The sequence below is a fragment of the Oncorhynchus clarkii genome, chromosome 4 (genome assembly GCF_045791955.1).
Source record: "Oncorhynchus clarkii lewisi isolate Uvic-CL-2024 chromosome 4, UVic_Ocla_1.0, whole genome shotgun sequence".
Taxonomy (NCBI): domain Eukaryota; kingdom Metazoa; phylum Chordata; class Actinopteri; order Salmoniformes; family Salmonidae; genus Oncorhynchus; species Oncorhynchus clarkii.
Genome location: NC_092150.1, coordinates 66534914 through 66550556, shown reverse-complemented (window position 1 = coordinate 66550556; position 15643 = coordinate 66534914). Strand labels below are relative to the sequence as shown.

Below are 15643 nucleotides of genomic sequence, written 5' to 3'. Positions count from 1 at the left end.
TGGGGGGGGGGGGGGGGGGGGTCATGCTGTTCTAATTGCTCTAATGATCATCCACAAGGTGCTCTTGTTTTTCCAGAAGTCAGTTAAGTCTGGATAATTGTAATAAGAAATTATAACGTTTTATCTGGACTTAAAACTTGAAGTCAAAGTTCTATTTGACATTTTACCAGATGGCCTTTGTGATTTTAACGATTCGGTCAAAAACATATTCAACAGAGGAGGAGAGAAAGACAAACACATCTCACAAAAAAAAATCTGCATTGTGTCAAACAAATTCTGAAATGATGAGAAATGGACCGTGAAGTCATGTCTCCTGAGCCAGTAGAAAGTGTAGCCAAGGGATCACACCTATGAGTCACAACACAAAATTGCCCCTCACCCATACCTCTTAAAAAAGAAATGAAATGACTGTTTCTGCCCCTCCTTTGATCAAAACATACCAGCAAGCTATGCCCTTTACTTTAGAGAGACTTGTAGGGTAAATTTAGTTTTTACATTCTGCACGCACTGTTGAGATATCCCTGCAGCGCTAACCCTGGGAGCCTAAGTGAGTGAGTGGCCATGTTTACTGACAGTTGATGACAACCTGTTCATTAAATCTTCCGCAGACTTTGCGGTAGAAAAGTTGGGCTGAAAAGTCTCTGAAGTTTTTTTGTCTCCCTTTTTCCCCTTCATCCATTCCCACCCCATCTCACCTCAAGTATCTAATTGCTGTAGCTAGGGGCACAGTGAGCAAAGATGTTGTTTTGTGTTTCGCCAAGCCTTTCATTATCTCTCCTGAATGCAAAACTAAGCCTAATCTCAACTAATGAGAAGTCTAAAACTCTGCTAAATGGGAGTGAGGGTAGGAAGAAATAGCCCCTGTGGTGGGACTCAGAATACTCCAGTATACCTACTGTGATCATGTTACAGGCCCCAATGAAGAGTGCACAGGGAAACTTTCACGCATTAAAGCATTAGGTTTCTCACTCACCTTCACAGTTTCTAGATATCACACACAACCTCCAACAACACAGACCACAACGATGATGTTAGTGCGTCTGGGCTTTGAACGGATCCAAATGTGATGTGCAAATGGTATAGCCAAAGGATGGAAAATAAATAAACACTCTAACAAACAAAAAGCACGGGTTAAAGAGAGGAATACGTGAGTACTGTAAACTATTTTGAAGGTAGCAAAACTTTACCTAATACAAGACCAATACAAGACCCTGGCTTAGAGCAATTAACAAAATGTCTGGCACACAGATGCGTTAATTGAGATGCTTCAATGGACTCTTTATTCTTTTAATTAAAATGTTGGTTTGCCACAATGGGTTTCCCTTGGTTTGGCTAAAAGACACGGTGCTAGACAGCTTCCCCATATGAAGTTGAGGATTTCCTCCAAAATACTTTTTTTTCTAGCTCCATGGACTTGTTCTTTAGACCTCTCTTTGCCAAACATATCCTCAAAATCCACTGCCTGCTGGGAATCTGACAACCAATTATTCCCCAGTTCCCTTCCCACTAAAACATCTGCTTTCCTTGTGCTCTGGTGCTGGATTCACCACAGTGCTCTATTCTAATCCCAACCGGCTTGGCCCTGTGACAACACCTTCAGCACACCTTTCGGTGTGTGGTCAGAAACAATCCACTCTCAAGGCAGCTCTCTCCTGCTGTATGTTATCAGTAACAGGCAGGCCTGTAGCACATAGCAGAGATGTACACTTAGTGTAGTGTATCGCTACACACACACACACACACACACACACACACACACACACACACACACACACACACACACACACACACACACACACACACACACACACACACACACACACACACACACAAGTGTAGGACTGTTGTCCATGTGTGGGACTGTGGGGGAGAGGAGAGGCAGAAGTAGTGACAGAAACTGAATCTGGGGAGGAGGAAGGGAGGGTGTGCTGGTGTCTGAGGTGCTGCTGCTCCAGACCAGTGCCTGGGACTGACTGTAGAACCTCTCCATGCTTCACTTCTCACTGGTCCCTGCTTCTGGAAATATTGTCACTACTATTTTTGAATTTGGATCTGTTTGTACTCACAGCTGTTTGGAACATTGGAACAGAATAATGGATCTCACCACTTTTTACTTCCTGACCACTACTTTGGTTTTGATACTGGAGCATGAAGGTAAAGACCTTTCTCCTACTTTTTTATTTTAGTTATGTTTTATTTAACTAGGCAAGTCAGTTATAAGAACAAATTCTTATTTACAACGATTATTGAGACCGTATGAGAAGCTTGCACGTTTTGTTTTAACTGGCATAAAGTGTGCTTTACTATCCTGCGGGGTATACTTGTTGCACCTGAGCTGTGGTTTAATAGAGATAACATGTAGTAGGTGATTGCGAGCGCTCACGTTGGTCATGCCTTTGAGCAGATGCCTGGGTCAACTCTCAGCTTTGACTGTGTGCTTTTATCCCTGTCTGTTTTGATATGTTATTCAAAGGAGCAGTGTGTTAAGTTGATTTAGTGAATCTACTTGGGAACAAAAAAAAGCCTATTTTATATCATTTTTACTACGGTTGTTATGAAGGAGATGTCTGCATCCCCTGCTCAAGAGCCACACTATTCTGTATGAGATTAGAAAGAAATTGTTTGCATAAAAATGACCTCTGACGTAATCTTTGCTGCTGATGCAATGTTGTGAGCTGATCTAATTAGTGTGCTGTTGTCGAATGAGGAGAGTGTTATATATAAAAGTATAAAAACATGGTCCTGCGTGGTTCGGTTGGTAGAGCATAGTGCCTGCAATGCCATGGTTGTGATTTCAATTCACACGGGGGCCCGGTGTGAACATGTATGCACTCACTACTGTAAGTCCCTCTGGATCAGAGCATCTGCTTAAAGACTAAAGTGTAAAAATAGGAAAAAACTCCAATGGATGAAATGTACATATACTTGAAACTACAGTATAAGCGAAGCAGCATCCCACTTTAGAATTGTATCATATATGTACATATAAAAGGGAGAAATGTGGAGATTCTGACCACCCAAAGGCCTTATCTATTCTTGAGGCCCGTGTTCTGGACCATAAGAGTTAGATGCCAGCTCACGTAAACCATAGTGTTCTGATTTGTTTTCCAACCTTGCACTTAAACTTCAAGGACACCTTAACACCTCCACATTCCAGTTGGCAACTCCTTCAATTTCCCTATAGCAATTTCCCAGGTTGTTGCTTTATCAATTTACCTGGTAAGATAAGGTCAAGTAAATTAATAAAATGGCTCACAGATAAACCGCCAATCACAACTTCCACATTTCTCATGACATAACATTTTACTTTAATCTAACATATCCTCAATAGGACTATGTTCATCAACCAAACAACATTTTATTGTGTGACCTGCTAGTATTGGTCTGCAGGACATTTTAAATGAGTGTGTTTTTGATACATGAAGAATCCTAAACCACTCTGCCGTTGTGGTAGCCAGACATCTGATGCTTATGAATCTGAGGGAAAAGTTCAATCCACCTAGCTACGTTCTCCTTGATCAAAGAAGGACAAAACTGATATGTTTAGGTCCGGACACAAATGAAGGTAAGATGTAACTATCTAGAGATACGTACTCTCTATAGATGTGTACTATTTCTATAGATATCTCGAGATTTGTAATATCAAAAGATACAATGCAACAGGTGTTCACAATGGGGCTGTTGCATTACATCATGCAGTACTTTTCAGGAATTTGGACAACTCATTCAGCCCAATATAAAAAAATATACTGTTATTCTGGTCTGAATATTTCTGTCATGTGTTGCTGACCATGTGTGCTGCACATTCCCTTAGGAACCACAGACCATAAGTCAGTTCTATAACAGAGATCCCCAGGCAACACCCCACCTCAGTGTAGAGGGCTTTAGCTGCAGGAAAAGGGATTCAGCTCTGGTGGTGGGCTGAATTGAATAAAATGGCTTACAGATAAGCTATCAATTACAACTTCTACATTTCTCATGACATGAAATTGATTTTTGTTGTTGTTTAATCTAACATATCTTAAATATGAGTAGACGTATCAACCAAACAAAATGTTATTGTGACTTGTTATTGGTCTGCAGGACATTCTAAATGAGTGTGTTTTTGATAAACTGCACATTGGTTATCCATGAAGAATCCTAAACCACGTAGTTGTGGCCAGCCAGACATCTGATGCTTATTATAAGGGGTTGATAAATAGCCTTTTTTATTTTCTTTTCTTTTTTAATCTGAGGGAAAAGTTCAAAATATCTAGCTATGTACTCCTAGATCAAATAAGGACAAAAGGTATACATTTAGGTCAGGACACAAACAAAAGTAAGGGTTAGCTATGTAGAGATAAGTACTCTACCTCGATATCTCTAAATCAGAAGATACAATGCAACAACTGTTCACACTGGGGCTGTTTTTACATCGTGCTTTCGAGGAATTTGGACTAGTCAACCAGCATAATATTACAAATATATTTACTGCTCTTTGGGTCTGAATATTTCTACATCATGTGTTGCTGCTGCAAATTCCCTTCAGAACCATAGAGCATACAGTTTTATAATGGAGACCCCCAGGCAACACCTCACTGGTTTAGAGGGTTTTAGCTGGAGGAAACAGGGATTCAGCTCTGGTGGTGGGCTGAGATTTAACCGCACCTCAGTGATCTGAACCAGGAAAAACATGTTCCATTAACGTCAATCCTAATTGTATGGAGAAGGAAACCATGTAGACTATTTATCAAGGTCAAGACTTTATTAAGGCAAATAAAACAATTAAAAATTAAAACACAAATTAAACATGGATTATTATTGTGGATTATTATTATGGATTTTATTAGATCATTTTTAAGAAGTATCTATGTCCTGTGTTATGGGTGTTGTTAAAGTACACTATGGTTTATTGTTTCTGATATATGATAATAAGAGTTCAACATTGGTTAGTTCAGCAATGTCTGGAATCCATACAAGCTATTATACACAGCAAAACTGTTGCTTGTGGTAACATGCCACCCATATATTGTATTGTACCATATACAGTGCATTCAGAAAGTATTCATACCCCTTGAATTATTCCACATGTTGTTGTGGGACAGTCTTCTACACACAATACCCCATAATGACAAAAAGAAAACTTGTTTTTAGATATGCTTGCACATTTATTGAAAATGAAACACAGATATACAGTTGAAGTCAGGAATTTACATACACCTTAGCCAAATACATTTAAAAACTCAGTTTTTCACAATTCCTGACATTTAATCCTCGTAAAAATTCCCTGTCTTAGGTCAGTTAGGATAACCACTTTATTTTAAGAACGTGAAATGTCTGAATAATAGGAAAGATAATTATTTATTTCAGCTTTAATTTCTTTCATCACATTCCCAGTGGGTCAGAAGTTTACATTCACTCAATTAACATTTGGTAGCATTGCCTTTAAATTGTTTAACTTGGGTCAAACGTTTCGGGTAGCCTTTCACAAGCTTCCCACAATAAGTTGGGGGAATTTTGGCCCATTCCTCCAGACAGAGCTGGTGTAACTGAGTCAGGTTTGTAGGCCTCCTTGCTTGCACACGCATTTTCAGTTCTGCCCACAAACTTTCTATGGGATTGAGGTCAGGGCTTTGTGTTGGCCACTCCAATACCTTGACTTTGTTGTCCTTAAGCCATTTTGCCACAACTTTGGAAGAATGCTTGGCGTCATTGTCCATTTGGAAGATCCATTTGCAACCAAGCTTTAACTTCCTGACTGATGTCTTGAGATGTTGCTTCAATATAATGGTCATTATGCCCAAACAGTTCTATTTTTGTTTCATCAGACCAGAGGACATTTCTCCAAAAAGTATGATCTTTGTCCCCATGTGCAGTTGCAAACCGTAGTCTGGATTTTTTATGGCAGTTTTGGAGCAGTGGTTTCTTCCTTGCTGAGCGGCCTTTCAGGTTATGTTGATATAGTACTTGTTTTACTGTGGATATAGATAGTTTTGTACCTAATTCCTCCAGCATCTTCACAAGGTCCTTTGCTGTTGTTCTGGGATTGATTTGCACTTTTTGCACCAAAGTGCGTTCATCTCTAGGAGACAGAACGCGTCTCCTTCCTGAGCGGTATGACGGCTGCGTAGTCCCATGGTGTTTATACTTGCATACTATTGTTTGTAAAGATGAACGTGGTACCTTCAGGCATTTGGAAATTGTTCCCAAGGATGAAGCAGACTTGTGAAGGTCTACAATGTTTTTTCTGAGGTCTTGGCTGATTTCTTTTGATTTTCCCATGATGTCAAGCAAAGAGGCACTAAGTTTGAAGGTAGGCCTTGAAATAAATCCACAGGTACACCTCCAATTGACTGAAATGATGTCAATTAGCCTATCAGAAGCTTCTAAAGCCATGACATCATGTTCTGGAATTTTCCAAGCTTTTTAAAGGCACAGTCAACTTAGTGTATGTAAACTTCTGACCAACTGGAATTGTGATACAGTGAATTATAAGTGAAATAATTTGTCTGTAAAAAAAATGTGGGAAAAATTACTTGTGTCATGCACAAAATAAATGTCCTAACCGATAAATGTCCTAAAACTATAGTTTGTTAACAAGACATTTGTGGAGTGGTTGAAAAACAAGTTTTAATGACTTCCGACTGCAACTGTATCTAATTTAAGTATTTTGTAGAAACATCTTTGGCAGTGATTACAGCTGTCAGTCTTTCTGGTTATGTCTCTAAGAGTTCTCCACACCTGGATTGTGCAACATTTGCTCATTGTTCTTTTCAAAATTCTTCAAGCTCTGTCAAATTGGTTTTTGATCATTGCTAGAGAACCATTTCCAGATCTTGTCATAGATGTTCAAGTAGATTTAAGTCAGAACTGCAACTCGGACACTCAGGAACATTTACTGTCTTCTTGGTAAGCAACGTCATTGTAGATTTGGCCTTGTGTGTTAGGTTATTGTCCTACTGAAAGGGGAATTCATCTCCCAATGTCTGGTGGAAAGCAGACTGAAGCAGGTTTTCCTCTCGGATTTTGCCTGTGCTCAGCTCCATTCTGTTTATTTTTCATCTTGGAAAATTCCCCAGTCCTTAACGATTACAAGAATACCCATAACATGATGCGGCCACCACTATGCTTGAAAATATGGAGGAAAATACTCAGTCATGTGTTATATTGGATTTTCACAAAAAATAACACTTTATATTCAGACCAACTCTGTCAGCTAGGTTAGTATTGTGGAGTAACTACAATGTTGTTGATCCATCCTCAGTTTTCTCCTATCACAGCCATTAAACTCTGTAACTGTTTTAAAGTCACTATTGACCTTACCTTGGTTTCCTTCCTCTCCAGCAACTGAGTTAGGAAGGACACCTGTATATTTGTAGTGACTGGGTGTATTGATACACCATCCAAAGTGTAATGAATAACTTCACCATGCTTAAATGGATATTCACTGTCTGCTTTTGTTTATTTTTTTACCCATCTACCAATAGGTGCCCTTCTTTGCGAGGCATTGGAAAACCTCCCTGGTCTTTGTGGTTAAATCTGTGTTTGAAAATCACTGGGATCTTGCAGATAATTGTACGTGTGGGGTACAGAGACTAATGATAGTAGTTATTAAAGACTCATGTTAAATACTAGTGGTGCGCAGGTCAGTGGAATTATGTTTTGACAGGGGGTTCAGGATATATCAATAAGATATGTTTCTGTTTAGAATTTAAGACAGTTTGGTAGGCTTGTTGTTTGTCAACTTGTTTATAAATAGATGCAGTTTCTCTTCAGTCATTATGTTGCCCTAGAAGACTAAATAAACCCATGCTCACCAATTATGTCATAAGTCGATAGAATGAATGCTTCAATCTAGCTGACATCAGTAAAGTTTTCTCTGTCATCTCTGCTTCTTTCGCGGAGCAAAGATGTTTAGGGACTGGGGAGAAAATGCAACAACAAACCAAAAAACTGGGAAGATTTTGTTCAGAAAATACAAATGACATCAGTTTTAATGGTTGGAAGGAAATATACTAACTAAAAATGTAATGTGTTGGTCCCATTTTTCATGAGCTGAAATAAAAGATCCCAGAAATTGTCCATACACACAAAAAGCCTTTTTCTCAAAAAAAGGTGAGCATTTCTCCTTTGCCAAAATAATCCATCCACCTGAAGATGTGACATATCAAGAAGCTGATTAAACAGGTGCATATTGTGCTGGGGACAATAAAAGGACACTCTAAAATGTGCGGTTTTGTTACACAACACAATGCTACACATCTCAAGTTTTGAGGGAGCGTGCAATTAGCATTCTGACTGCAGGAATGTCCAACAGAGCTGTTGCCAGAATGTTCATTTCTGTACCATAAGCCGCCTCTAAAGTTGTTTTAGAGAATTTGGTAGTACATCAAACCGGCCTCACAACTGCAGACCACGTGTAACCACACCAGCACAGGACCTCCACATTCGGCTTCTTCACCTGCGGGATCATCTGAAAAGGGGGAGTGGGGCGCTGAGGAGTATTTTTGTCTGTAATAATTACTTTTGTCGGGAAAAACTCATTTGGATTGGCTGGGCCTGGCTCCACAATGGGTGGACCTGGCTCCCAAGTGGGTGTGCCTATGCCGACCCAGGCCCACCCAAGGCCGGGCCCCTGCCAAGTCATGTGAAATCCATAGATTAGAGGCTAATGAATTGATTTCATTTGACAGATTTCCTTCTATGTACTGTAACTCAGCAAAATCGTTGAACTTTTTGCATGTTACGTTTATATTTTTGTTCAGTATGGAAAGCTGTGAAAACGACCCAACATGTTTCTGATCAGATTTCAGTTCTTCTTGGATGCATATTTTATGTGGTTGAAATACAATCAGCTTTTATGATGCTGATAAAGGTAGCACCTTTACAGGAGGCACGCAAGGTTTGTAGTGTAACATTTCTATAGAAAATGCCAATACAGTATAATCCATGGTCCAGGCGTCTGTTTGGCGCGGAGTCTGTAAGACCCCAACCTTTAATTTCCTTGCTAAAAGTCTAAAGCAAGAAATCCACCATTAAAACAGATCCCTGATCAAAAGATGATTTACCTTTAGCTATTTGCATCAGTCAAAGCTACTTACATAAATCATTGGACACCTGTATGATCAGAATTTCTGTTGGGGCATTTTGCCTGAGACTTGATGATAAAGAGCTGAAGAGGACCGCTTGGGTGTACAAGGGAAATCTGGTTTCCTTCAAGTGATAAAAAGTCAAACCCCAGCCGAATTATCAGAAGCTGCACTCGTGGCTTGCTCCAACAGACGCCTGAATGCACTGCATGAACTTGCAAGGAACATGCAGGGTACAATGCGGTTGGCCACTGATTCATTGGAGTGCTTTAAATCCAAATCCACATGGCATTTGGGATTCTCCACCACATGTGCTTTATAGCACATTTTATTAAACTATTGACCTTTACAGGGTGTAACAGTTTGATAAAATGTACAAAATAAAATATAAAGTGTATAAATATATTAGGATTAGATGGGGGAAACATAAGAACGTAGCTATGTGAAGACAGTGTCACTATCAGAAAAAAATCCCTGTCTATACTGGACATACAGTGGCAACCTAATCTAGACTTCATCTGGGCTATCAGACTGTAATAATACAGTTGAAGTGGGAAGTTTACATACACTTAGATTGGAGTCATTAAAACTCATTTTTCAACCACTCCACAAATTTCTTGTTAACAAACTATAGTTTTGGCAAGTCGGTTAGGACATCTACTTTGTGCATAACACAAGTAATTTTTCCAACAATTGTTTACAGACAGATTATTTCACATATAATTCACTGTATCACAATTCCAGTGGGTCAGAAGTTTACATACACTAAGTTGACTGTGCCTTTATACAGCTTGAAAATTCCAGAAAATGATACCATGGCTTTTTAGAAGCTTCTGATAGGCTAATTGACATCATTTCAGTCAATTGGAGGTGTACCTGTGGATGTATTTCAATGCCTTCCTTCAAACTCAGTGCCTCTTTGCTTGACATCATGGGAAAATCAAAAGAAATCAGCCAAGACCTCAGAAAAAAACATTGTAGACCTCCATAAGTCTGGGTCATCCTTGGGAGCAATTTCCAAACACCTGAAGGTACCACGTTCATCTGTACAAACAATAGTATGCAAGTATAAACACCATGGGACCACGCAGCCGTCATACGCAGCCGTCAGACGCGTTCTGTCTCCTAGAGATGAACGTACTTTGGTGCGAAAAGTGCAAATCAATCCCAGAACAACAGCAAAGGACCTTGTGAAGATGCTGGAGGAAATAGGTACAAAAGTATCTATATTCACAGTAAAACGAGTCCTATATCGACATAACCTGAAAGGCCGCTCAGCAAGGAAGAAACCACTGCTCCAAAACCGCCATAAAAAAGCCGGTTGGCAACTGCACATGGGGACAAAGTTCGTACTTTTGGAGAAATGTCCTCTGGTCTGATGAAACAAAAATGGAACTATTTGGCCATAATGACCATAGTTATGTTTGGAGGAGAAAGGGGGAGGCATGCAAGCCGAAGAAGACCATCCCAACCGTGAAGCACGGGGGTAGCCGCATGATGTTGTGGGGGATGCTTTGCTGCAGGAGGGACTGGTGCACTTCACAAAATAGAAGGTGTCATGAGGATGGAAAATTATGTGGATATATTGAAGCAACATCTCAAGACATCAGTCAGGAATTTAAAGCTTGGTCACAAATGCATCTTCCAAATGGACAAGCATACTTCCAAAGTTGTGGCAAAATGGCTTAATGACAGCAAAGTCAAGGTATTGGAGTGGCCATCACAAAGCCCTGAACTCAATCCTATAGAACATTTGTAGGCAGAACTGAAAAATGTGTGTGCAAACAAGGAGGCCTACAAACCTGACTCAGTTACACCAGCTCTGTCAGGAGGAGTGGGCCAAAATTCAACCAACTTATTGTGGGAAGCGTGTGGAAGGCTACCTGACACATTAAACAATTTGGCCAGTGGGTCAGAAGTTAAACAATTTAAAGGCAATGCTACCAAATACTAATTGAGTGTATGTAAACCTCTGACCCACTGGGAATGTGATGAAAGAAATAAAAGCTGAAATAAATAATTATCTCTACTATTATTCTGACATTTCACATTCTTCAAATAAAGTGGTGATCCTAACTGACCTAAAACAGGGAATTTTTACTAGGGTTAAATGTAAGGAATTATGAACAACAGAGTTGAAATGTATTTGGCTAAGGTGTATGTAAACTTCTGACTTCAACTATGTGTCTGACTGACATCAAACGTATAACCAGTGATGATCAGTGTCTTTCTGAGGGCTGGATAAAACGCTGTGTGTTGCCAGGTGTAGCCCAGTGGCAGTAAGATGGCCTATAGACTCTGAGAGGGCTGGAGGACACTCAATAAGTGAATTGTTTTATAGACTATTGGCCCTTATGAGAAGCACATAATAGGATTGATGTGTCACGATTATAACAGCATTAGCAGTGCCAAATGAGCTACAGTACACACTGTTCTTCAGAAACGAATACAAATGGATTGACCGCAATCTCACAATTCTGTACCCTATGTCCTTGTAAAAGGTTCATTAGCGTGTGTTATCTTGATATAACGCTTTATTCATGGGTTTTCTCATTGTCCCAGCATACTCAGACTCCACCTCCATCCCTGGGACTGGTTCAGAGGAGGGCCCCGTGAAGCTGCTTAACCACAGGCCCCATCGCCGGGAGAAGCGTTGTTCCTGTGAGAACCTGAAGGATAAAGAATGTGTGTACTTCTGCCACATCGGCATCGTCTGGGTAAACACTCCTGGGTGAGTCCATCGAGACACTCACACAGGAACATCACACAGCACAACTGGAATTCACCCCCTCATAAACATACCATAGCTAGAAAGATCCTGAAGGCACATCTCTGTGTTGTGAAATCAGAGATACAGCTATACATAGTTTTGGTGGATTGAAAAGGTGGAAATGCGTAACATTTGAATGATAAATTCTCATGCTGTATCAGATTTTTGTATTGCACCATGGTGTGTTGTGACAGCGCAATGAGAAGCCACAGTTTTTTTTTTTTTTTGCGTTTCATTATCACATCATGGTGTAAGGAGCTGGATGATTTGTGGTACTCTGTAAATCTCAAAATCACAAAGTGTCAAGGATTTAATTTAAAATAAGAGGCAGCTACTGTTTATCATCAACTCAGACTGTCTCTCAACTCTTTTCTGCTGAAGCTTCTTGTGTAACATAAATAAAGACATCTACTCACATTTTTCAAAAACACGTAGTGTAACTCTTCAACATTTACTACATGTAACAGTATAACCTTAGACCGTCCCCTCGCCCATACCCGGGCGCAAACCAGGGACCCTCTGCACACATCAACAACAGTCACCCTCGAAGCATCGTTACCCATCGCTCCACAAAAGCCCCGGCCTTTGCAGAGCAAGGGGAACCACTACTTCAAGGTCTCAGAGCAAGTGACTTCACCGATTGAAACGCTATTTAGCGCACACAGCTAACTAAGCTAGCCGTTTCACATCGGTTACATACAGTCAACCTACAATAAGATGGATCTGAACATACTTCCTGACCCAAATATCCCACATCCAATTAGTTGGAGCAGCGGTTAGGGCATCTGTCCTCTTGGTAATTCCTCGTTTCCTCAAAAGAGCTTTCATATGTGTTCTGGAAGTACCAGGTTTCTATAAGTTTGCCACTATGCTGTACTTCCCCATGGTTAGCCAAAAACAGCTACTAAAGACTAAGGCCTATACATTTTAGGTACTGTGCTAAGTTTAAACATGGAATCACAGTAGTAGCATGCAATTATGTAATCCCTTGTTGTTGCCATTATCATATCATTGGTAACACCACACATCCGCCTACCAAACATTATTAAAACAAAGGGGTGGATATCGGCAGTTAGGAACTGATATTACATTTCATATTAAAGTTCACAAATAACCATTCATTTCCAAAATTAGCATAGGGTCTTATGAAACTCATGTGTGGTTTCTATTAAATTCTGTTGACTCAAGCGATCTACTTCCAACGCCAACTCTAGCAACTACGACAGGTCATAGTTCCTAAAAATTTGAGGACATTTACTGGCAGTCATAGAGACAGGCATTCACCGTCCAAAAAACTACAACGGGGAGAAAGAGATGAGAAAATAAAGGGTCACCTTTCAACAGCTGCCAAAAACAGAGAATGGAATGCAGATGTGTTGCTGTTGCTGCTCTGACAGACTAACCGACCTACCGACTGACTGACCTACCGACCGACCTACGGACAGATAGATGGGTGCATGTGTGTGAGTGTGTACGTCAGCGTCCGAGGGATGAGTGCATGTGTGTGATGGTGTGTGGAGAACACAGGGAGGAGGTGACCCTGTTTGATGGGGATGCTTTGAGCCGTGCATGGCATCTGGAATCAGTTGACGGTGTGCATGGTCTTGTTAACATGTTCCAGGCATGAGATGGGCATCGAGCCATAATGGCGGGCAGGCAGACATGCTCTGGTTGGCATCAGGATAAAGGTTAATTCCCAGAGCAATGAAAGAGCAGCTTCAGGAGATATAAATGTGTTATTACAGACTGCCGTCCTCTCTGTGTCCTGTAAGGCAGGTTTAGTACATTATACCCTCGAGGCTCATTAGACACCCGTGTTTGCCCAGCTTTTCAGGGTCATGCGGTTGTATACAGCACATGGTATCTGCTTAATTGGTTCTGTAAAAGCATTTTGTGGGTGCCAATAGTGATAGGATATTGAGCTATTATGAGCGCTTCAAGATAAAATTCCAGACATCCTGTGCTGTGCTGTGATAAAATAAAACTAAACACTGAGGTCCCTTTGTAGGTTAAGAAACACATCCATTCAATTCATTGATATTGTTAATCCTTCCATGTACAAAATGTGCTCATCAGTCCCCTAACTCTGTCTCTAGTCAGATAGTGCCATATGGAGTGGGCTCTTTCCCTGTTCGACTGAGGAGAGAGGTGGGACGGTGCTTCTGCGCGGAGAGAAATGACTTGGAGTGTCGTCACTTCTGCTCTGCCTTGCGCACACTCAAAGAGTAAGTGTTCTTGATTCACATTTCAAGTGTGTTAATATCATTGCTATGCCATGTCAAGTGTTGGGAGGAAAGGAGTTTAAATTGTCATTGTTGTCCTAATTTCCATAGAGGTGAAAATGATTTGGTCAAGAGGAAGTTTGCAACAAAGTTTAAGAAGAGATATAAGGCTGGAATCTCGGATGAAAGGAACCAACAAACACTAATTCAAGAAACCTGAAAGGAGAGAATGGACATCACCCTCGTTCCATATGTCATCCACTTTCATTGGTCTCTTTTACAATACGATGCAAAAGAACATTGTACAATGGTGGCCTGTGTCTGAAATGTATTTATGAAATGATGCCGTAACTTTGCCTTCTTTTGTGAATATTTTTTTAATGATTTTATTGCTGTACATAAATATTTCCACTTTACAACATACAGTACATACATCATTTTGAAATCAGATATTGTTACATTAATGCAGAAATGATCAGTATTAAGAGAGTAAATGTAAATGTCTTGTATCTCTGTCAAAAGTATCTGTCATTTTAACATGTTTTGACCACTTACATCCACTGGACATGTTTTCTGTCATGAAGTTTGAAAGTGAAAGATGTACATGCCGTAGATGCAAAGCAATGCTGTTCGTTGTTCTTCACAGTGAGTTATATGCCAAGCCAGACAGGAAATAAGCTGTGTGATCTAGGACAGGTGGGTTATTGTACGATATAGCCAAAAGTAAAACATTTACAGTTGAAGTCAGAATTTTACAGACATTAGGTTGGTGTCATTAAAACTCATTTTTCAACCACTTTACAAATTTCTAGGATTAAATGTCAGGAATTGTGAAAAACTGAGTTTAAATGTATTTGACTAAGGTGTATGTAAACTTCCGACTTCAACTGTATATTGTTTCATAGATGATTTTATAGCTAACACATGACAACATACCCTAGATCCTTGCGGTTTTATTACACAGTACCTTAGTTGTCACAGTGATCTTCCATCAACCCCTTGAGTTTAGATCTGCCTGTGAAATGTTCCCTCTAGGCACAGCCTAAGAGGTGTGTGTGTGTGGTATGTACAGCATGCATGCCTTACAATGGAGTAACTCATTGGCTGAACGCCCTAGCCTGTCCAGCATTTATGGAGCAGAAGAAGAGTGGCTGTCATCCAATCATCATCCCTCTCCTTTCCTCTGCTCACCTTACAGTCAGGTCGAGCATTGCTTTGGGGATCAGAGATGGACCTTGTCCTCTCTGTGCTCCCTGCAGACCATTTCTCTGTCAGCCTGAAGAAGCCTGCAGGACCGCTGGATTGAACATGATCACACCCTCAGCCCTGTCTAGTCTTCTCCCACAATGCTGTGCTCACAGCTCACAGGAAGATAACTCTGTTCCGATGGATATTGGGCCATGGTGTCTCAATGCATGATTTGTGGCTTTATGCTACTGCAATTTCCTCAACTTTGCTCTCATATTGTTTACAGTGTTGTTTGCAATGTTTTGTTATAGATTACTGTGGTACATCCAACCGTCCCATGAGGATAATCAAGACAAATTCTACACACAACAGAATTTCTACCTAATATAAAGCAG

The 15643-nt window shown here is 40.4% G+C and overlaps 1 protein-coding gene across 1 annotated transcript; it reads left to right on the top strand.

Annotated features, from left to right (window-relative positions):
- The first annotated feature begins 2093 nt into the window (after positions 1 to 2093).
- Positions 2094 to 14395, top strand: LOC139407790 (endothelin-1-like). The gene is made up of 4 exons (XM_071151656.1): positions 2094 to 2154; positions 11631 to 11799; positions 13935 to 14063; positions 14172 to 14395. Exons 1-4 carry the CDS (start codon positions 2094 to 2096, stop codon positions 14278 to 14280), a joined length of 468 nt encoding a protein of 155 aa, XP_071007757.1. The 3' UTR covers positions 14281 to 14395.
- The last annotated feature ends 1248 nt before the right edge of the window (positions 14396 to 15643 follow it).